Raw genomic sequence first — 22,514 nt, 5'->3', positions numbered from 1 at the left:
CAGAGGGCTCAGTGGTACCCCAGCTTCAGGTGGCACCCTGGGGGGAACCTGTCGAAAATCCACTCAAAGAAGGATAGCTACTGGCAAGAAAAATTAAGTTTCTTGAAATCTCTGTAACAGAAAGGTAATAGTACTCCCTCACAAGATCACAGGAAGCATTGTTCCTTCAGACCTAGCTAAGTTTGCCTGGAGAAAGACTTATTGGGGGTGAGATAGGCAACTCTCAGTCTTAATGAGGAGCAGATTTTTGAGTGATACTGTGATCAGCTGCATGAGACTTTCTAATTGTAGACCATAAATTTCTTGCTTGTTTGGATTTAGTTTGTTGATGATAAGCATGAGAGTTAATCTTCTGAGCCATTCCTTAACAATGTACTTCAGTGTCCAGGAGTGTTTTTTATCTGCCACCTAGTGGTTCATTTCACTGCAGTCTCCATTGATCCAGCTGACGCCAATGTGCGAGAGAATAAGTACCTAGGGCAGCTGGCCACTTTCAGCCGTAACCAACATGCTCATGTCATCGAAAACCGTCACTGCCATGTCTGTGATGTGGATGTGTAAGTACCACCCAGAAACACCCCCCCTTCTTTTTTCTTTCTTCATCAGAGTTAGAAGATGGGATGGGATGGGTACCCTAAAGTCTTTAGGGATGTGACTTTGGGATAGCAAACTGAGCATAATGTGCTCATCTCCAAACTCATGACCATAAAGACTTCTGAGCTCTCCACCATGTGTATCTGTGTTTCTACTGTATTTTCAATTGAGCTCCTGTTTTGGGGGAGAGATTGTATTGGGTTTAGTTCTGTGTTACTTGAATCCCAGATTTCAGAGTGGTAGCCGTGTTAGTCTGTATTAGGAAAAACAACGAGGAGTCAACATGTAATTCCCTGGCCTGTTATACAGGAGGTCAAATTAGATGTGGTATCTTCTGGCCTTGGAATCTATGATTCTTTGAATTTCTTTGTGTTTGGATTCTGGGCACATACCAATTTGAAGATAGATATTTAGCTTGGGACACATTACACTTAACATGGGGTAGCAGAATTTGTAAAGAGATTCACAGATTGAAAGCATTTTAGTGGACATTTCCAGATTAGAAATCTCTAAACTTGGGAAAAAGGCCTCAGAAACTCAGAAAAGGCAAATTTGGGAATATTTAGCATCATGGTTTGAGAGAGGCTCGTCCCCATGGGATTATGTGTCTGATGCAATGCGGCATTGATGTCAACTGAAGTCTTTCTGACTTCACTGGGCTATGGGAGAAGAGCTGTCAGATCACTGTATTATCAGTTTAGTACTGAATGTATCATATTTGTAAAGGTGGCTGTGTCTTGGAGGTTATGATTCTTATCATTCCTATAGTGTGCCTAGAGGTCCCCTGGGGAATCAGGGCCCCATTGTGCTAGATACCTTACCAACACACAGTAAAGAGTTCCCTGCCTTAAACAGCTTGCAGTCTTGATTAATGATGATACAAGAGGTGGAGAAAACAAACAAGCAGGTCAGGATGGGGGAGAGGAGGGATGTGGTAGCAACAGCAGGAGCACATTTTCATGTAGACTAGCAGTATGCACAGTGTAGCTTGTTACTTGCATATGTGCTGTCTACTGGCAACACTAGGTAGGAATTGTGGTAAAACTGAATTTTATGGAGGGATTTGAAGGAGAAAAATATGGTAGGCTTTTCTTTTGTAAATATTGTGACGAGTGGGCATAGTTTATACAGGGTGTAGTTTATCAAGGCTCCAGAAGTTTTTGCTTGATTATTTCATTGTATCTGTATCTGGGAGAACTTCGGGTGATGGCAGATGGCGAAGGAAAAAATTGGCATATCAGAATGAATCAAAGAGGGGTGTTTGCTTTGCTTGATTGTATTTGCTCACACCAAGAGCAATGCTAATTCCATGCTGTATATGTTGGCTGATGACAAAGGATAGAGGCCAGAATGGTCCAACTCAGTGAGCCCCAAGGTGCAGTGTAGGGCAAAGTAAGTGAAGGAGCTGAAGGGTCTGCAGACAGAGCAGATTGCAAGTAATAGGAATTGAGAAGGGGAGGAGGACATGTCTAGTGGAATCTAAGGGGCTCTAACAGGTGCATTGTTTGAAAAGCTCATTTATTCAGTGAGAGAAAAGTGAATAAAGGGTGTTTAAGTGTTTCTGATCTAGTTAGTTTTCTCATTGTGGACCAGCCCTTCTCTGAATATTTGTTTCACAAGAAAGATCTCTAACCGGATGAAGATGAGTTACTGTTGCTATTCTGGTTTTATCTGCATTAACATGATCCTTTCTTTGGCAGAAGCTCCAGGTCGAAACACTGTGGAACCTGCAACAAGTGTGTATGTGGCTTTGATCATCATTGCAAATGGCTCAATAACTGCGTGGGGGAGAGGAACTACTGGTAAGGGTCTGGCACTCTGACACGAGGGCAAAGCCATCCAGAAAATGCTAGTACAGGACTTCTCAGCCTTTCTCGCATCTTGGCCCAATTTATATTCAGCTTCTCAAAACCACCCTATGCTGAGATTGCAGGTTCCTTTGTACTGATTCTCACTGCATGTTGGAGGACCACAAGAATTGGTGCAGCGGTTTACAGATTACTGCTGGCAAGGAACCAAATAAATTTGATTAATCCAGAAACCAGAGAAATTGAAAATGGGAGCCGGCTTGTGACACCCAGACAACTGGAGTGGATTGTGATGTTCAGGCTGAGAATCGCTGCTGGTGCCCTAAACTTGGGTGAGAGGGTTGTAAAAGGGCTTCATTAGTACATCTGTTCAAGACCACTGCTCCGTGTTTAAACGTCTTGTAAGTAACTTATCCCGATGCGATAGTGTCAAGCAGAGGTCCTTGAGCGTGATCACCTCTTTATTAGAGGGAAGGAGCTGCTGGCATGGTCTTATCCTTTCCCTAAGATCCAAAATAGCCAGGTGTGCTGCAAAGCCCATCTGATTGAGTGAACATTATGCCAGGACTGAGACAGGTGGGATGTGTCTGGTGGGAAAGTGCAGTGGAGATTTAGTGGGAGATTTTCCAAGGCACAAATGGGCATTAGGCGCCTAACTCTCATTGACTTTCAGTAGGAGGTGGGTACCTATCTGCTCTTTGTGTCTTTAAAAATCTCCCTCTCAAGTGGTAGGGTCACAAGAGTGGTGATCAGATGATGTGTGATAGGGATGGGGAAAAAAGAACTGCTGTTTTGGATGATTTGTGGTTTGTATCTTTTGCACTCTTGTAATTTTAAATGAATGTCTAGGGTGCTTTACCGTGGGGGCTGTTTCACGTGACACATCTTTCAGACCAAAAGCTAAATAATAAATATTTTCATAATTGCTTCTGTCTGTAGTGTTAAGAAATATTTATTGGAAGTTGTACAGGTATCCCTAAAAGTTCTGAGGTGTAGAGTGGTTAGAGGACTGCAGTCAGCTTGTTTCGGGGTTGGTATGGTGATTATTCTAGGACCCCTGTCCTTCCAGCAACCTATCTGTCTAGGGAAGTGGTATCCAAGTTTTCCAGACAGAGCACTGAATGTATTATTTCAAAAAGGCTAAGGCACGGCACCACAATCAATGTTTTGGGGCAGATTCTCTATCCCATTCTTCTCCCTTTGTGCTGTAGAACAAAGAGAGTACAAACTATGCACAGATCTCCTGAGATTCTCTGTGGGGTGTCTCCAATGGGCATACAGCAGGCCAAGCTGGCTCCTATCCCTCCATCCCCACAGCTCCTGGTGCAGATGGTGGGATGGGCAGTAACTGGTCCACATTCTGCTCTGGTTATCCTCAGCTTGTATACTTCCTTTATTGGTCTGTTGGGAGCTGGCATGAGTTAGGCCAATGCAGAGTCAGCTCTAACCTGTGCTGGGCTGAGGCAGAGGGAGCCATAACTGGTGATTGTTTCTTGGCTTCTCCTTTCCTTAACTCCTGGATTGCACCGGGTGGTGTGGGGGGGGAGGGCGGCCATCCTGTACTAGGTGCAGGAAATGGAACAGCCAGAGCTATTCTCCTTCCTCCCCTGTGAAGCAGTAGATAGGGAGTAGTAGGTGCCCAGGGAAAGAAGAGCAGCTGCTCAGAGCTGCTCCTAGGACCACAAGGAGAGCAGGGGCAAGTGTTGTCCCCTACTGCCTCCTATTGCCTCCTTTCAGCAAGTTCTTGTGCAGGGAGCTCATTTTCCACTCATAATCAAATACACACTCTTTTTCTTACCACACCTGCTCTAAAGGGCCACAATTTTGAGTCTCCAGTACAACATATTGGATACACCACTGGTCTAGATGGTTATCTATAGGGCCCTACCAAATTCATGGTCCATTTTGATCAATTTCACGGTCAGAGGGTTTTGAAATTTGTCAATTTCATGTTTTCAGATGTTTATATCTGAAATTTCAGGGTGTTGTAACCATGGGGGTCCCAACCCAAAAGGCACCTGGAGATAGGTCTGATCTCTCCCCCTCCCTCCTCCCAACAGCCCTGCAGGGGAAAGACAAATCCTGTCCCTCTCCAGCCTGGCAGGGACTTGCAGCTAGGAGCCCCCGGGCTGGGGCACTCCCAGCAGCAGGGGGAGATCGGACCCACCTCCACAAGCCTCCTCCAGATGCAGGAACCTCTGGGGCTGCTGCCCAGCACTGGAGCTTCCTGCAGGAGGAGGAGGTGCTCGGAGGTGAATCTGATCTCCCCCCGAGAGCTAACCTGCAGGGGATGGACAAGTTCTGTCCCTCCCCAGGCTGGCGGGGACTTGCAGCTAGGAGCCCCCTGGCTGGGGCGCTCCCAGTAGCAAGGGGGAGATCAGATTTCATGGGGAAGGGCTAATTCACAGTCCATGACACGTTTTTCATGGCCGGGAAATGGGCAGGGTCCTATCTAGTAGCCATAACTGAGGTATCTGCACACCACTAAAATTATGGTGTGTATACAAACCTGTTTTACTGTCTCTGTCTTTTCCTTCCACTCAGTAGAGGCTGGGCTTTATTTATTTATTTGTATGTATGTGGTGTTACTGAAGGAGTGGGTTTTGCATTTTGCTCTGAAGATGCTAAGGTCTGTTATGCTTCCTTGGCAGGCTCTTTCTGAACAGCGTGGTATCTGCCATCCTGGGCCTCGTCCTCCTGTTGCTCATTGCATTCTATGTCTTTGTGGAGTTTTTCATTAACCCCATGATGCTGCGCACCAACCAGCACTTGGAAGGTATCTGGCCACACTCTGGATGAGAGTTGCTTCTGATCCATGCATCAGCCAAAATGTTCACTGGGCTTGGACTCCTCTGGACCCTTACGTGCAAGAGGAGCCTCCAGCTCTCTACCCTGCCTCAAACTATTATGTGACTGCAACCATCTCTGTGACCCAAATGGTTCCCTCCAGAGCCCAATGACTTTGCTCTCCAAGGGGGTTCTTAGGCAGCCTGAAAGATCCAGAGGCACTCTGGGGCTTCAGGACAGCAGATCAGGCCTATGGCTAGCTTTTTATCAGAATTACACTATTTCCAGCTATGAGGTTTTATTAGTGAGAGGTGTTTAAAGTCTGGAAAATCTTCCCCCCCCACCCAGTTCCTTTGTTTTCATTCCTTTACCTTCTACTCCCCTTCTTAGTTCTCTGGCCCAGTCACCTTCTCCCTGCACCTCTTAACTCCTTACTTTATGGCCTCACCACTTCTCCGCCCTACATCTGTCCCCACCACTGAGACTTGCTCACTCTTACTTCCTGATGTGTGCTATTGCTGTGCTTTCATTCCATTGTTGTGTTTCTCTTTTTCAGTATTAAAGAACGACACGGACATCTGGTTTGTGTTTCTACCTGCAGCTCCCATCGAGACCCAAGCTCCTGCCATTTTGGTCTTAGCTGGGATTCTCATTCTTCTGGGCCTGCTGACTGTGATCCTGTTAGGGCACCTGCTGATCTTTCACATCTATCTTAGTAGGTATTGAAGTCTGGTCGCACTGCATTGTCCACTGGATTCTCTCTTCACTTCATGACATACACTCATTGGGCTTTCACCCGTATCACACATGCAAACTGTGCAAGAGCACCAATGAAAGCACAGAAGTTTTGTCCCACACCTTGGCATTCCTGCCTCTCTTCTGAGCTTGTGGTTTTGCTCTGCCTTCTGTAGGATGAATAGAAGAAATCTTTGTCTCTTGCTCATTTTTCCTGAAATGGTCTCTAACTTAAGTAAGATTCTTTTGGTACAGTTCAGAATCTAGCAGGGAGAAAAGGGGGCTTGGTTTGTGATGAGACAGCACAACATAGTATCTATTGGTCCCTCCGGCCTGCAGGTCTGTAAACTAATATTTCATGATGTCTCTAAGACTGAAATTAGTCTTGGAGTTCTTCAGTTGTAGAACAACTCTTTACAGCTCAGAGCCTTTGGTTGAGGTATGCTAAGCCTCAGCTGTGCCTAAATTCTCTCTAGAAATCATCACTGGTCCATCTTTCTTGGGGTGGATGGGGAGCTGCCCATTGTACCTCTCCAAAAGGAGGGAAAGAAGCCACTAATGAATAAATTCCCGCCTCTGCCAGGTCCCCCCCGGCGGGTGAGCAGCACTTGCGGTTAATGGTATCAGAGGCTGCTGACAGATCTAATAAAATCAGCATGGACACCTGACTTGTCTATCACAAGGAGATCACTAACCAAGGATACTGATGCTCTCTCATTGCTCCACCCTGAATTCAGAGTTACCCGTCTGCAACCATTTCAATAACCTCCAGAACCACCCCATGAACTAGCCACTAAGTCCTTAGTTCAAGTGATGGCTTCTGGAATTTAAGGCCGAAAGGAGGCAATAAACTCTCTAACTAACCTCTTAACTAGGTTATTGGAGTCTCTTGGTTAATATAATAACACAGGGCTTTTATTTCAATAAAAATAACTGTACAACTCCTTTTCCATCAGGAAGCTCTACTTCTTGGTTGCGGTCTCCTGATAAGCATTGTGAAAATTGCACTGCATTTGCCCAAAGTGAGATTTGGAGGAGGATGTAGATGGACGCACAGTGGAGGGGCTGCTTACAGTCTCTCCCACCTTTTGCCTCATCCAGGAGGCACATTCACATTTAAAAGTATAGATGGCATTGAAAACCTCTCTGAGTACCCTTTTATCAGTCTCCACCAGCAATGAAGCTGACAACTCCCAGCTGGCTTTCACCAGTCATGAGCAGACAGATCTATCTTGAAAGTTGCCGTTGTCAGTGGTAGCAGAGTGGAAGGCAAGTTGAGTGTACCAGTGCTGGAATAATGATAACATCTGGAAAATGAAAGGGCCATTTTAGTGATATAGAAAAGACTAAAAACAAAATAAATGCGGTGGCTGCATCCGAAAAAGTTCACTATGGCTAGAATCTAGTTAAGTGCAGATCTAATGCAAGCGATGTGGTTACTGTATTGACCACAGTTTCCACGAGGTGGTGCTGTTTCATTGGGATTAGGCTCATGGAATCATAGATTCATAGGGTTAGAAGGGACCGCAAGCCTCAACTAGTCCAGGGGTCTCAAACTCAAATGACCACGAGGGCCACATGAGGACTAGTGCATTGGCCTGAGGGCCGCATCACTGACACCCCCACCCCTTGCTACCCCTGGCCCCGCCTCCACTCCATCCCTTCCATGAGGCCCCGCCCCTCCCTACCCCCATTCCAACCCCTTCCCCAAAGTCCCCACCCCAACTCCGGCCCCTCCCCGCCCCCAGGGGGTTGCAGGAGGAGTGCGGGGTGTGGCGGGGGCTAAGGGCAGGGAGTTGAGGTGCAGGAGATGTGCAGGGTGCAGCAGGAGGCTCTGGACAGGGAGTTGGGGTGTGGGGTGCAGGAGGGGTGTGGCAGGGGGTTGGGGTGCAGGGTGCGGCGGTGGCTCAGGGCAGGGGGTTGGGGTGCAGGAGGGGTGTGCGGTGCGGCAGGGGGCTCAGGCCAGGGGGTTGAGGTGTGGGGTGCAGGAGGGATTCGGGGTGTGGGCTCTAGCCCGGCGCTGCTTACCTAGAGCGGCTCCGGGGTGGCAGCAGCATGCACCGGGGCCAGGGCAGGCTCCCTCCCTGCCTGCCTGCCCTGGCCCTGGCCCCGCTCCACTCCGGGAAGCAGCCTGAACCACGTCCCTACGGCCCTGGGGAGGGTGGGGGGCAGAGAGCTCTGTGTGTTGCTCTTGCCGCTCCTCCAGGTACCTCCCCCGAAGCTCCCATTGACCGTGGTTTCCCGTTCCTAGCCAATGGGAGCTGTGGGGGGCGGTGCCTGGAGGCGAAAGCAACACACGGAGCCCTCTTCTCCACCCCCGGCCTCAGGTACTTGCTGCCAGCTGTTTCAGGGAGTGGCGCGGGGCTCGCGGCTCCACGGGGGGTAGGCCCGCGGGCTCTAGTTTTCCCACCCCGGCCTTCACGGGGGGTGGGCGTAGGGAGCTTGGCGGGCTGCAGGAAATATGCGGCCCACGGGCCGTGTGTTTGAGACCCCTACTCTAGTCCAACCCCCTGCCAAGATGTAGGATTTGTTGTGTCTAAACCATCCAAGACATATGGCTATCCAGACGCCTTTTGAAAACCTCCAGTGAAGGAGCTTCCACAACCTCCCTAGGCGTCTGTTCCATTGTCTTACTGTTCTTCCAGTTAGGAATTTTTTCCTGAGAGTTAATCTAAATTTGCTGTGCTGTAGTTTGAACCTATTGCCTCTTGTCCTGCTCTCTGTGGCAAGAGAGGCCAACTTTTCTCCATCTTTTTTATGGCAGCCTTTCAGGTATTTGAAGACCACTATCATATCCCCCTTAATCACCTCTTTTCCAAATTAAACATACCCAGTTCCTTCAGCCTTTGCTCATATGGCTTGCATTCCATCCCTTTCGTTATCTTTGTCGCTCGCCTCTGGATCCTTTCCACTTTCTCTACAGCCTTTCTATACGCTGGTGACCAAGGTTGGACACAGTACTCCAGCTGCGGCCTAATCAGCGCCGAGTAGAGCCGTACTATCACCTCCCGTGACTTGCATGCTATGTCTCTGTTAATGCAACCCAAAATTGCATTTTCTTTTTTTGCAACAGCATCACATCTCTGACTCATGTTGAGGTTATGATTCACCACTGCTCCCAGATCCTTCTCAGCAGTGCTTCTGCCAAGACAGTTACTCCGTATTCTGTATTTGTGAATTTGGTTTTTCTTTCATAAGGTGCTACACCAGGGGTGGGCAAAGTTTTTGGCCCGAGGGCCACACCTGGGTCTGGAAATTGTATGGTGGGCCATGAATGCTCATGAAACTGGGGGTTGGGGTGTGGGAGGGCTCTGTCTGGGGGTGCAGGCTCAGGGGTGGGGCTGGAAATAAGGGGTTGGGGATGCAGGAGAGTTTCCAGGCTGGGACCGAATGGTTTGGAGGATGGGAGGGGGATCAGGGCTGGGGCAGGGGTGCGGGAGAGGGTCGGGGGGCAGGATCTGAGTGGCATTTACCTCAAGCAGCTCCCAGAAACAGTGGCATGTTCCCCCCTCTGGCTCCTACACGGAGGTGCGGCCAGGCGGCTCTGTGCGCTGCCTTGTCCACAGGTGCCACCCCTGCAGCTCCCACTGGCTGTGGTTCCCAACCAATGGGAGCTGCAGGGGTGGCGCTTGGGGCGGGGGCAGAATTCGGAGCCCTCTGGCTGCCCCTATGTAGAGGAGCCTGAGGGGGGACATGTCACTGCTTCCGGGAGCCATGTGGAGTGGGGCAAGATCCCGACCCTGCTCCCCGGCTGGAGTGCCAGAGCGGGGAAAGCCCCAGACATCACTTCCCGGCGGGAGCTCGAGGGCCTGATTAAAATGTCTGGAGGGCCGGATGTGGCCCCTGGGCCATAGTTTGCCCACCCCTATGCTACACTTACATTTGTCTTTGTTGAATTTCATTTTGTTGTCGATAGCCCAATTCGCCAATATATCAAGAGCCCTCTGAATTTTAGCTCTCTCCTCCAAAGTGTTGGTAACCCCCCATAGCTTTGTGTTATCTGCATATTCAATCAGAATGCTCTGTATACCTACATCCAGGTCATTAATAAAGATGGTAACCAATACTGGCCCAGAACAGATCACTGTGGAACTCCACTTGAGACCTCCCTCCAATCTGATATTCCCTTAATAGTTAGTCTTTGTTTGCGATTGTTTAACAAATTATATATCCATTTACTGGTAGTTCTGCCAAGCCTGGATTTCTCCAGTTTACTTATCTGAATGTCATGTGGGACTGTGTAAGAAGCGTTGCTGAAATCCAGGTCTATTATGTCCACTGCATTTCCCCTGTCCACCAACCAGATACTCTGTCAAAGAAGGACATCAAGCTGGTTTGGCATGATTTATTCTTGGTAAGTCCATTCTGGCTGTAAGGATCACCCCTTCATCCTCCAGGTATTCGCACGTTTTATACATTGCTCTAGTCATTTCTCAGGAATTGAAATCAGGTGGTCTGGTCTACAATTCCCTGGCTCCTCCTTTCCCCCCGTTTTTAAAGATGGGCACCACATTAGCCCTTCTCCGGTCTTCCAAGACCTGTCCTTTCATTCATGAGTTCAAAAATATTGCCAGTGGCTCTGAGATTTCTTCAGCTAATTCCTTCAGTAACCTGGGGTGAATAGCATCAGGCCCTGCTGACTTGAATTCGTTCAAATTGGTCGGAAGATCTCAATATGTGTTCTTTGCTTATCCCGATCGGCATCCCTTCCGCTGTGTTGTCTGTGGTAACTTCGCTAGTCATCCAATCACATGCTCTTTTTTGTGAGAAGAAGCAAAGTAGGCATTGAGCAGCTCTGCTTTTCTAGCATTTTCCATTACCAGCTCACTTCTCCAGTGAGCAGCGGATCCACACTGTCCTTAATCTTTCTTTTTTGTCTCATGTATTTGAAGAACCCCTTCTTGTTGTCTCTAACATTCCTTGCCAGCTGTAACTCATTCTTTGCCTTGGCTTTCCTGGTTTTGTCCCTACACACTCATGCTATTCCCATATATATTACCTTGGTGACATGCCCCTCCTTCCATTCCTTGTATGTATCCTTTTTGGTTTTTAGATAGCATTGGCCTCTTGTGGCTCTTCTTATCTTTCCTCTGCATCAGAATAGCTTGATGTCCTTTTAGGAACTGCCAGCCCCCTCTGACTCCTTTTCTTTCTAAATGGTCTTTCCATGGGACCTTGCCTGCTATTTCTCTGAGCTGATTGAAATCTGCCTTTCTGAAGTCCAGTGTCCTTGTTTTGCTGTTCTCATGTCCTGCTTTCCTTAGGATCTTAAATTCTATCAGATCGTGATCACTTCCTCCCAAGTTCCCGACCACCTTCACATTCGCAACTAATTCATCCCTTTTGGTCAAAACCAGATTCAGTATGGATGACCCCCACTAGTTGTTTCCTCAACTTTCTGAATCAGGAAGTTGTCCCCTACACATGCTAAGAATTTTCTGGACATAAGTTTTGTTGTAATAGTCTTCTGACAGATATCAGGGAAGTTAAAATTCCCCATTAAAACTAGCTCAAGTATGTTAGCTAATATTGTTACCTGCTTGTAGAATGACTCATCCACTTCCTCTTCCTGATCTGATGATCTATACTAGACCCACACCATAACATTGCTACTATTCTTTTCCCTTTTTATCCTCACCCAGAGACTTCCAGCAGGTCCGTTGCTCACTTCCTCTTGGGCCTCAGAGCAAGTATATACATTCTTGACATACAGCACAACACCTCCTCCTTTTACCCCCATATCTGTCCTTTCAGAACAAGCTGTTTCCCTCAATGCTGGTACTCTAATCATGGGAGTTGTCCCACCAAATCTCTATAATGCCAATTAAGCCATAATTTTCTTCATATACCATGATTTACAATTCATCCTGCTTGTTCCCCATACTCCTTGCATTTGTATACAGACATCGAAGATATTTTGCAGACTGCCCTGTTGCTTTTCTTCTTGCTTTTTTAATGCAATTGTGATTTCTAGTCCCTTCTCCAGAAATTAGTCCCTTCCCCTTGTCTTTATTACTTGATCCTAGATGCATGTTGGCTGGATTTTTGTCACCATCCCCCATAGGACCTAGCTTAAAGCTCTCCTTATTAGGTTAGCCAGATGTCCAAAGATGCTCTTCCCGGTATTTGGTAGATGGAGCCCATCCCAGCATAGCAATCCTCTTTCCTGGAATATCAGATCATTGTTGAAGAAGCCAAAGCCTTCTCACCAACACCACCTGTGTAGCCATGCATTTACTTCCACGATTCAATGGTCCCTGCCCAGGCCTTTTCCTTCAACAGGGAGGATGGACAAGACAATCACTTGCACCCCGAACTCTTTTATCCTTCTTCCCAGAGCCACATAGTCTGCAGTGATCTGCTCAAGGTCATTCTTTGCAGATTGTTGGTACAAAAGATGGACTTTCCATTGTATGAAGGAGGATTTTAACCTGCTGAATCAATTTTACTCTGCTTTTTTTAGAGGAAGTTTTTGAGCCAAGTTGAGTTTTGTTTTAAAAGCATTTGTGATCCATAAGTGTGAAAGAGATTTTTATTTATTATCCTTATTAATTGTCTTACACTCATACCTAGAGAGACTTCAAAAACTGTGTAGCGTTTTGGGACGTGATGTTAAGGGTCAGGGGAAATACAGTTTCCCAAATATTTAAAAGAATAACTCTTGTGACCTGTTTATGGCCAGCTCTAGCGACAGCTGAAGTATAGCAAGGAATATTCCCTATCTGAGAATTGCTGACTTTGAGTGTCACGGTGAAAGTTGGTTTAGATTTGGCTGGGTCAGGAGGATTTAAAAAGTCTTACTTTGTGTAAATGAAGTACAGTTTTCACAATGATGGTAGTATTTTTACCAGCTCCTGCTTCCATTCAGAGGGAAAGTAGACTTTGCTGTGTGTGCATCCACACTTAACTAATCAGCCTAGGAATTCTAATGCTCCTAATGAGAAAGCAGACAGCGTTCCACACACTGAAATGTCTTTTTGTTTCCTCCCAGTGTGGAACAAACTGACCACCTATGAGTACATTGTGCAGCAGCGTCCCCGACAAGAGATGAAAGAGGTCAACAAACAGCTGGAGTCTTGTCCTCCCCCAGTGAGGCCCACTCAGGTACTGATTGTGCTGTCAGCCTTTCTTTCAGAAAAACCTTTTATTTGCTGCAGAATGTTTTGGTGCATTTCAGTGGGAAATCCAGATTGGTCCAGTATCTCTGCTGGGGATGTTAGGTGGGTGCTGAAGGCAGGATTTTTGAGGTACTTTGGTGGAGTTGTGTAGGGCTCCAAACAGGAGTAGCAGTTTATAATTGAGGTGCATTGACAGAGCTGTACAAGGTTCCAGGACTGGACTAGCTCAGAGAAAGCGTCATTTTGGGAATACCAAGTAGCAAGTTGTACCAGCTAGGAAAGAAAAGGAGTGTAAATCATGGAGAGCAGCCAGCCATTCCCTTTAGTCTTAAGTTTAACCCCAGAGTCAAAGGTGAGTTTCAAGGATCTTATCAAAACCTGTGCACTGGTGTGTTATACTCTGTTACTAAAACATGTCTCCATATTTGACAAGTCCTTTTGGGTTATGTTATAAATTGGGAGGTTCCTCGTCATTTCTGTTGCAGGAAGGCAATTCCTTGTTTTTCTTACCTAGTCCCTTACAGCTAAATTACCTGTTACTAGAACCGGTTTGTTGTTTTGTAAGAAATGAATTATTTGACTTATCTCCATCCTTAATCCATCTGGCAACATGAAAAATAGTACATGGTGATGTAAATAAAGAAGGTATTTTAATGCATTTGAACACGAGGCAGAGCTACAATTGTAGCTTCCGGCGCACACTTCCAGACATTTGAATGTTTAACTTAACATTGCATTTGTTATTATTTATTATTTGGTAGAGTCTCAAGGCCATAACTGAAATCCGAGCCCCATTTGTGCGAGGCACTGTATAAACAGTGTAATAAGAGACAGATTCTGCCTCAAAGAGCTTAAATAGTCTAAATAGACGAGACAGACAAGGGATGGGTGGAAAGGGATATTAGATAACAAGCAGTGTACTCAGTGTGAAGAATGGCAAATATCAGGTTAGTGCCATGATATCTAGGGGGAAGAGGGTAGCTTTGTGAGGAGATTAGCTACCTGAAAGGAATGGGGAGGAGACACTAGGAAATTAAAAAAACCACACCCTGAGCATGCAGTTATGCTGACCTAACCCCTGGTTGTAGACAGCGCTATGTCAACAGGAGGGCTTCTCTTGTCAACCTAGCTATCGCCTCCTGGGGAGCCGGAGCACCTATGCCGATGGGAGAAGCCCTCCTGTCAGCGTAGGTGGCATCTTCACTGATGCACTACAGCAGTGCAGCTGTGCTGTTGCAGCTTTTTAAGTGTGACCTGCCATAGCAACACCACCTCCCCGAGCAGCATTGAGCCAGGCTGATGTATTGACGTTGATGCAGCATGAATGTGAACACTGCGTTACCTGTGTTGATCCTAACATTCCTCCAGCAGCTTTTCCACAATGCCAGACACTGACTACTTTAGGCATAATTGTGAGCTCCGGTGCCCAGGGGTCACAGAGACCAGAAGGCCACCTGCCCCTTTAAAGCCCTGCGAATTTTTGAAGCACCTTATCCTGGTTGCTCAGCTTGGCAAACGCACCTAGCAGCTCTTGTGTGCAGCGGACCATGATGGCTACACACTCCATTTAGGCTCTGCGTTGGAGCAGGCAGGAGGTATTGGATCTCCTGGGTCTGTGGGGAGAAGAGGCTGTGCACTCACAGCTACAGACCAGCCATAGAAACATCAACATCTATGAGCAGATTGCATGAGGGATGCAGGAGATTTGCACAGATTTTTCTTTGCACTGATTTTATTACTCAGTAAAGTTATATTATTTGGAAAATAATTCATCTTTATTAGTTCACAACATTTGCTGCAGAATGCCTAGCAGTTCTGAAAGCACCTACCTACCTGTTACTGTACAGTGTGACACAACTCATAGGGTCAGTGACAAACACAGTGTAATAATCATAAATGTACAGTAAGCACCACCAAATTAATAGCCGCATGGACAATGTTATATTCATACACGTGCACCAAGGACCACATCATTCCTAACAGGCCCCAAAACAGCAGGCTTAGATAGAGAACCGTACATCACTGTGGCTCACTGTTAAAGTGTTTATTCAAAGCCTTCCTGAGCTGTATAGCTCTGTTGAGCTCTTCTAATAGCCTTTGTGTCTGGCTGTTCAAATTCAGCAGACAGATGCTCCGTCCTGCCCACCCTCCGCCCCACTGGCAACTTTCCCCCTCCTTTGCCTCACAGATATTATGCAGGACACAGCAGGCATCTATATCCATTGGGATATTTTTGTCACTGAGGTCAGATCTTGTGAGTTAACAATGCCAGAGTCCCTTCAAATGACCAAAGGCACATTCAACTGTCATTCTGCATCTGATGAGCTGGTAGTTAAAACATTCCTTGATGCTGTCAAGGTGGGTGGTGAGCCGGGGGAGCAAGGGGTAGACTGGGTTGCCCAGGATCACTATTGGTATTTCAACGTTGCCATTGGCAATCCGTCAGTCAGGAAAGAAAGTCCCTGCTTGCAGCTTTATGAACAGTCCTGTGTTCTTAAAGATGCAAGCATCGTGCATCTTCCCTGACCAGCCCACACTAATATCGGTGAAGCATCCCCGATGATCCACCAATGGTTGCACAACCATAAAAAAGTCGCCCTTTCTGTTGATGCACCCTGTGGCAAGGTGGTCTGATGCCAAAATAGGGATATGTGTGCCATCTATTGCTCCACCACAGTTCAGGGACCTCATTGCTGCAAATCCATCTACTATGTCCTGCACGTTGCTGAGAGTCCCAGTTCTGCATAGTAGGAGGCAATTAATGACCCTGACACTTGCATGATACCGGTGTCTGCAGTGGATTTTCCAACTCCAAAATGATTTCCCAGTGACTGGTAGCAATCTGACGTTGCAAGTTTCCACAGTGCAATCACCACTTGCTTCTCTACTGTCAGGGCAGCTCTCAAATTCTAAAAAGAAAAGGAGTACTTGTGGCACCTTAGAGACTAACCAATTTATTTGAGCATGAGCTTTCGTGAGCTACACTTGAAGTGAGCTGTAGCTCACGAAAGCTCATGCTCAAATAAATTGGTTAGTCTCTAAGGTGCCACAAGTACTCCTTTTCTTTTTGCGAATACAGATTAACACAGCTGTTACTCTGAAACCTGTCAAATTCTACTATCTCTGTGCTGGAGAGCTGGGAAGAGCTTGGCACACGGATCCAGGAACATGGCCTTGCACATCCAAAAGTTCTGCTCATCATCCCAAGCCTGCATTACAATGCAACCCCAACAGTCAGTGCTCATTTCTTGGGCCCAGAACCAGCTCTCCACCATCTGCAGTGCTCCGTGAATGCCACCATCAAGCTTTAATTGAGTCTCGCTATGTCACACCACAGTCTGTCCTCCAAGAAATCATCGTGTTCCCCCTCTGCTTTGGTTATTCGTGTGGTTCTGCAAATACCAGAGGATAGTGCATCCTGTGCTTGCAATGCTCCTGACAATAATGCAGAGCTGTACATGCCCCATGCTTCTGTCAGAGATGGTGGGTAGCAAGGAGGACTGCGTAGGTTCATGGAATTTTGAAAACAGGTGTGAAAATTATGGGATATAGATGACTATGGAATGGAGACAGTTGCATGCTGGTAAGTTGACCCCTTGCTCACTGTCACCCCGTGCAGCTCATTTTGGGCCCACAATGCATTGCCAAAACTTCCCTGGATGGTGGTGGGTTGCACGCTGGGATACCTACCCATGGTGCACCACACTGCATTGACACAAGCACTCCTGGTGAGTAAACACAGCACCAGTGCAAGGAGTCAAGTATGTATGTGCACAAGCAATATACTATGTGCGGTGGCTTTATGCCAATGTAACTTGACATGACAAAAGTTTGTAGTGTAGGCATGGCCTTGGCCTTGGGATGTGCAGTGTAGGCTGTGAAAAGAGTACCCTGGCATTATTCATGTACGGTAGGTTCAGGATATCTGGTTAATTTGAAGCACTGCGCAGTCATTGCGGTAATACTTAATTTATGTTGCTGCAGAGATGGAGGCAAAGTTTTCTGATCACTATGTTCTGGGAGGTGGCTTTGGATAATCTAAGGCATAGATTCTTCTGCGCCCCTAGACTGAGGAGACTAAAGAATTGTGTCCCGTTGTGTGATGCTCTGAGCCAAAGAAAGGATTATGGCTATGTTGTGCAGTATTCCTGATGTAACACAGTGAGAGTTCATCACATTTACTAGCTGTCAAGTCTGCTTCCATTTGTTTTTGCTGGTCAGTCCTTATGCCATACTCTGTTAGGGTGTCATGTGAGCATTATGGTTCTATGTGATTTACAAGACTAAAATGAATGAAGTGGATTTTAGAAGGCTTTTTTTCCTCTAGGAGGGTGTTGCTCAGAAAATTCCTGAGATTTGTACTTTCTTAGCCTTATTGGTGTTGCCAGGCCTGCGTTGCAATTCACTCATGTGTTTGCATTCTGTGGACATGGCAGAGAATGTTTTCCAAGAATGTGTGATGCAACAGATGATCAATGTTCCTCTTGTCTGAATGGGTAGCTTCTTTGTCTGTAGGACAACAGATACTTTGTCTAGTGATGACAGATTATACAGATCAACATGAGAAGAAAACTGAGAGAGCCTTGTCACTGATACATTTCTCATCCAACTCTGTTAAGGGAGAAGATGTCACACTTTGTTACTGAGCAATAACTGTTTGGATAGCAGATCACAGGGTTGAACTCAGCATTGAGAAACCCCTTCTTTGTAAACACTGAGCCCCAATCACTCCCATTAGATGTGCCCTGTAATGGCCACTGTCTTGCTTGGATCTCTCCAACAGCAGCTCTTTTCAGCCACAAGGTGGTTTTCTTCGAAAAGATCTAAATCTTTCCTGCCACATGTCTGCCTTGGTGTGAGATTGTCTCTTACTGTGGCCTCCCTGTTGCCTCATTTGAAATATACCCTGCTCATATAATCTGAACAGCTAGGTAATTGCACACTCTCAAATTGGTTTGTTGACTTCAGAAAGTTCATAGCTTTAAATCTACTAAACCAATTATTTTCAAACTTGTCTTGATATTTAAGAAAACTGGTTCAATAGTTCTAAAGTTATGAACATTTAAAATTTAAGACAAGAGCATTTTTGAAAATTTGGCAGTTCTGAATGATTCCGTTTTGCTTTCCTTTAATCATGAGGTAAGATGGTACCAGGACTTTAAACATTCAGACCAAGATTTTCGGTGCTTATAGTTTTGGGTGCCCAACTTGAGACTGATTTTCAGAGGCTGGGTGCTCAGAATTTTCTGAAGATCAAGCCCCTTCAAGATTTCCCAAAGTGGGTGTGACAGAATGCACCCCTGTATTCACACCTTACACACTATTATAATAATCTTTGTACAAAGTATGCCTTGTGAGGTATCATTTAAAAACTCATAACTTGCTGGTCAGTATTGTCATGATGAAGTATATGTAGCAAGATTGTATGTGAACTTATAAGAACTTATAAGATGTTATTAGCACATCTTCCAAACCCCACAACTCCCAGGCAGAAGTCGGCAAACAGGTCTCCCTAAACAAAGGAATGTGGGCTTCCCTTAATTTGCATTTAAGCAGTAAACAGAGTCATCCAACAGAAAAGTGAATGGAGGAAACAAAAGGAAACCTGCATATGAGAATAGACAGGTGAAAAAACCCAGCAGGGAACTTCCTTACACACAGACGCTTTGTCTTCTGGCTCTCAGCTGGAAATGTTTTTCAAGAGCGGGACTGAAACTTATAAAAGGAGAGGCAAACACCCCATGACAGCTCTCCTCTCCCTCCCTGTCCATTTCACTCTTTGCACCTGAGAAGACAAAAGAGGCAGCAGTTGAACTTGGGGGGAGGGATCCTACCTAGAGGTTTGGTCAGTAATGCTGTTGGAAGTATGTGGTGAGAAACTTAGCTTTAAATCTAATGTAGTTTGTTAAGTTGGGGAGTAGAAAGCATTTTATCTTTTAGTTTTTTTGTAACCAGTTCTGACTCTTTTGCCTCATTGCTTGTATTCACATAAAATCTCTCTCTCTTTATAGTTAATAAACTTGCTTTATTGTTTTACCTAATCCAGTGTATTTAAATTAAAGTCTCTGGGTATCTCTATTTAAGGTAATAAGCTGGTGTATATTATTGCTGTAAAGAAATAATAGACTTAATATATTTGGATTGTCCAGGAGAGGGCTGCGCAGTACAAGACATTAATTTTGGGGGGGAAATCCAGGTCTGGCAGTGTGTTGGAGTTGCCCTGAAGAAGTAACCAAGGCTGGTGAGAGCCAGCGTGTAGCATGGCTGGCAGGTTGCAGTTTCACACAGACACTCAGGGTGTGACTTGCATGTTGGAAGGCTGTGAGCGGCAAAGCATTGTAAGGCACCCAAGGTTGCAGGGCGGGGATGACACAGCCCCTGATTGGTCTGAATTGCACCGTGGTATGTCACAGTGAGCACCCAAAGTCACTATCACTTTTAACAATCTTGCTTTCATAACTTTAAATCGATCTTACTTATTTTCATTAAGCTTGTCTTTAAAGTCTCCATGAAATGTACAAGCTAAATCAGGTTTGGAGAAGACTGGTTTGGAAGTTGTTCGGGTTTCAAATCAGTTGGGAAAAGTGTACTGAACTGAGATGTCTCAGCCCAGGCTCTCCTGAACCAAGCCTGTCTTCTCTGATGGCTGCCTATCAATCTCAATGCTTTTGTATTCTGGCTATCTCCATTGCATGGTCAGGTTTATTTACTTCTTTATAGGGGTGATGGGTAGGTTGGGGGGCCTTCCCCTCAATCCAGTAATTGGGATTTAAAAGATTTATTAACTCAGCCCTCTTGTATATTGACATCATAATGTCATCTGTAAATTCCAGATCGTATGTTATCTTGGATACATGTACGTCTAGAAAACCATTTGTCCAAAGGAGTAGACTTAACCTTCACTCTTGGGGTTCCTGGCCTTTGCACACTTCCCTTTGAAACCTCAGTGTTGAATTCACAGGAATTTTTGCATTTAATAGTCTAATCACTCTTTTTCTTTAATCCAGCTGTTTGGGTCTGGTGCATATTTTTCCGAGGGACTGTTTTTAAGTCCCAAAGAAGCTGAGGTTTGTGTTCGTTTCTCCATTCTGAGTGGGCTGTAGATCTAGCCTCCGTTGTTTGGTCCCATCAGTATTTCACAGAGCGGGGCCTCAACCTTCTTTTTTTCATCTCATTAAACAATAGCCTCCACTAATGTGTCTTGCTGGTGGGCTGGCCGAGCAGAAAGCCTCCCTTCCGACTTGTGATTAAGGGGAAAACCTGCTTCTTAACCCTGCTGATGTGAGTCCTTCATTCAGGCGCCCAAATAGTTTTGTTAATGTTTATTCTTGTTCTTTTCAGGAGGTGGGTTTTTATGCAGGAAATCTTGGCTACACCAACCCGGAGATACAGGTGGAAGACTCGTCAACAGTAGCATCAGGCAGAGAGTGAGTACAACTAACGCTAGCAGAGGTTTCCTGGAGTGGTGTGTGCTGTGTATGAAATTGACACCAAAGTCATCTCCTGTGACCCCAGTGGGGGTAAAAGTGCATTTGTGTGTTTGAGCATGCTGTGCTTTAACCTCGGTGCCTAAGAGTGTATAAACACCTCCAGAGGTTCTTTAACCTACAAGGAAAACATCTTTTCCAGAACTCTCTAGCGGGACTGTCTTACATTAAAATTACTTATGGGATCTTTGCAGTTGAAAATTCTGCTTGTGGTCTTGAAAAATTCTGTGCAGTACGACTGAAAACCAGAATACTAAGCTTTGTCCTCCACTAGAGGTGTGCACTTGCCTTTGGAGTACATGGGAGCTCCACAGGCATGTCTGAGAACATGAATGGGATTGGAGAGCTTTCAGATAGAAGCAGGAAGCAGCTGGGTATCTGAGACTGCCTTACCATGAAAAGGGCTCTGCTGTTCTGAGAGTTTGCCACTCCATTCTCATTAGATTTTTACCTGTCCTTGGGCACCATTTCATTAAACCCGTTCAGTGCAGCATGTTGACAGAAAACTACCCTGGTTAAGAAGCGGTGAACTTTACTGCCTGGCTGGTTAATATAAACGCATGAGGAAAATACTCTTTACTTCTGCCCTAGGGGTCAACTGACAGAGACGACTTCTTATCCAAGTAGCTTTTATTGAAACTGTAGAGGATTTTATCATAGAGTCATAGAAGATTAGGGTTGGAAGAGACCTCAGGAGGTCATCTAGTCCAACCCCCTGCTCAAAGAAGGACCAACACCAACTAAATCATCCCAGCCAGGGCTTTGTCAAGCCGGGCCTTAAAAATCTCCATGGATGGAGATTCCACCACCTCCCTAGGTAACCCATTCCAGTGTTTCACCACCCTCCTAGTGAAATAGTGTTTCCTAATATCCAACCTAGACCTCCCCCACTGCAACTTGAGACCATTGCTCCTTGTTCTGTCATCTGCCACCCCTGAGAACAGCCGAGCTCCATCCTCGTTGGAACCCCCCTTCAGGTAGTTGAAGGCTGCTATCAAATCCCCCCTCACTCTTCTCTTCTGCAGACTAAACAAGCCCAGTTCCCTCAGCCTCTCCTCGTAAGTCATGTGCCCCAGCCCCTTGATCATTTTCGTTGCCCACTGCTGGTCTCTCTCCAATTTGTCCACATCCTTTCTGTAGTGGGGGGCCCAAAACTGGACGCAGTACTCCAGATGTGGCCTCACCAGTGCCGAATAGAGGGGAATAATTACTTCCCTCGATCTGCTGGCAATGCTCCTAGTAATGCAGCCCAATATGCCATTAGCCTTCTTGGCAATGAGGGCACACTGCTGACTCATATTCAGCTTCTCATCCACTGTAATCCCAAGGTTCTTTTCTGCAGAACTGCTGCCGAGCCATTCGGTCCCTAGTCTGTAGCGGTGCATGGGATTCTTCCGTCCTAAGTGCAGGACTCTGCACTTGTCCTTGTTGAACCTCATCAGATTTCGTTTGGCCCAATCCTCCAATTTGTCTAGGTCACTCTGGACCCTATCCCTACCCTCCAGTGTATCTACCTCTCTCCCCAGCCTAGTGTCATCTGCGAACTTGCTGAGGGTGCAATCCATCCCATCATCCAGATCATTAATAAAGATGTTGAACAAAACTGGCCGCACAACCAAACCCTGGGGCACTCCGCTTGATACCAGCTGCCAACTAGACATCAAGCCATTGATCACTACCCGTTGAGCCTGACAATCTAGCCAGCTTTCTATCCACCTTATAGTCCATTCATCCTATCCATGCTTTTTTAACTTGCTGGCAAGAATTCTGTGGGAGACCATATCAAAAGCTTTGCTAAAGTCAAGATATATCACGTCCACTGCTTTCCCCATATCCACAGTGCCAGTTATCTCATCATAGAAGGCAATCAGGTTGGTCAGGCATGACTTCCCCTTGGTGAATCCATGTTGACTGTTCCTGCTTACCTTCCTCACCTCCAAGTGCTTCAAAATGGTTTCCTTGAGGACCTGCTTCATGATTTTTCC

General features: G+C 46.1%; 1 protein-coding gene across 7 annotated transcripts in view; it reads left to right on the top strand.

The window, feature by feature from the left end:
- The window catches only part of ZDHHC1 (zDHHC palmitoyltransferase 1), a 63,537-nt gene that overhangs the window by 31,414 nt on the left and 9,609 nt on the right, over positions 1 to 22,514 (top strand). For 6 of the 7 annotated variants that reach the window (XM_077831367.1, XM_077831364.1, XM_077831366.1 and 3 more), the window contains exons 3-8: positions 382 to 557; positions 2,295 to 2,396; positions 5,054 to 5,178; positions 5,746 to 5,904; positions 12,916 to 13,028; positions 20,384 to 20,469. In XM_077831367.1, coding sequence (XP_077687493.1) covers positions 382 to 557; positions 2,295 to 2,396; positions 5,054 to 5,178; positions 5,746 to 5,904; positions 12,916 to 13,028; positions 20,384 to 20,469 — 761 coding nt within the window. The remainder of the gene's footprint in view (positions 1 to 381; positions 558 to 2,294; positions 2,397 to 5,053; positions 5,179 to 5,745; positions 5,905 to 12,915; positions 13,029 to 20,383; positions 20,470 to 22,514) is intronic. The other variant, XM_077831368.1, reaches the window with a different exon arrangement.

The sequence above is a fragment of the Eretmochelys imbricata genome, chromosome 12, assembly GCF_965152235.1.
Source record: "Eretmochelys imbricata isolate rEreImb1 chromosome 12, rEreImb1.hap1, whole genome shotgun sequence".
In the NCBI taxonomy this organism is placed as follows: Eukaryota; Metazoa; Chordata; order Testudines; family Cheloniidae; genus Eretmochelys; species Eretmochelys imbricata.
Note: the sequence above shows the minus strand (reverse complement) of the source record. Positions and strands in the feature narration are given on the sequence as shown.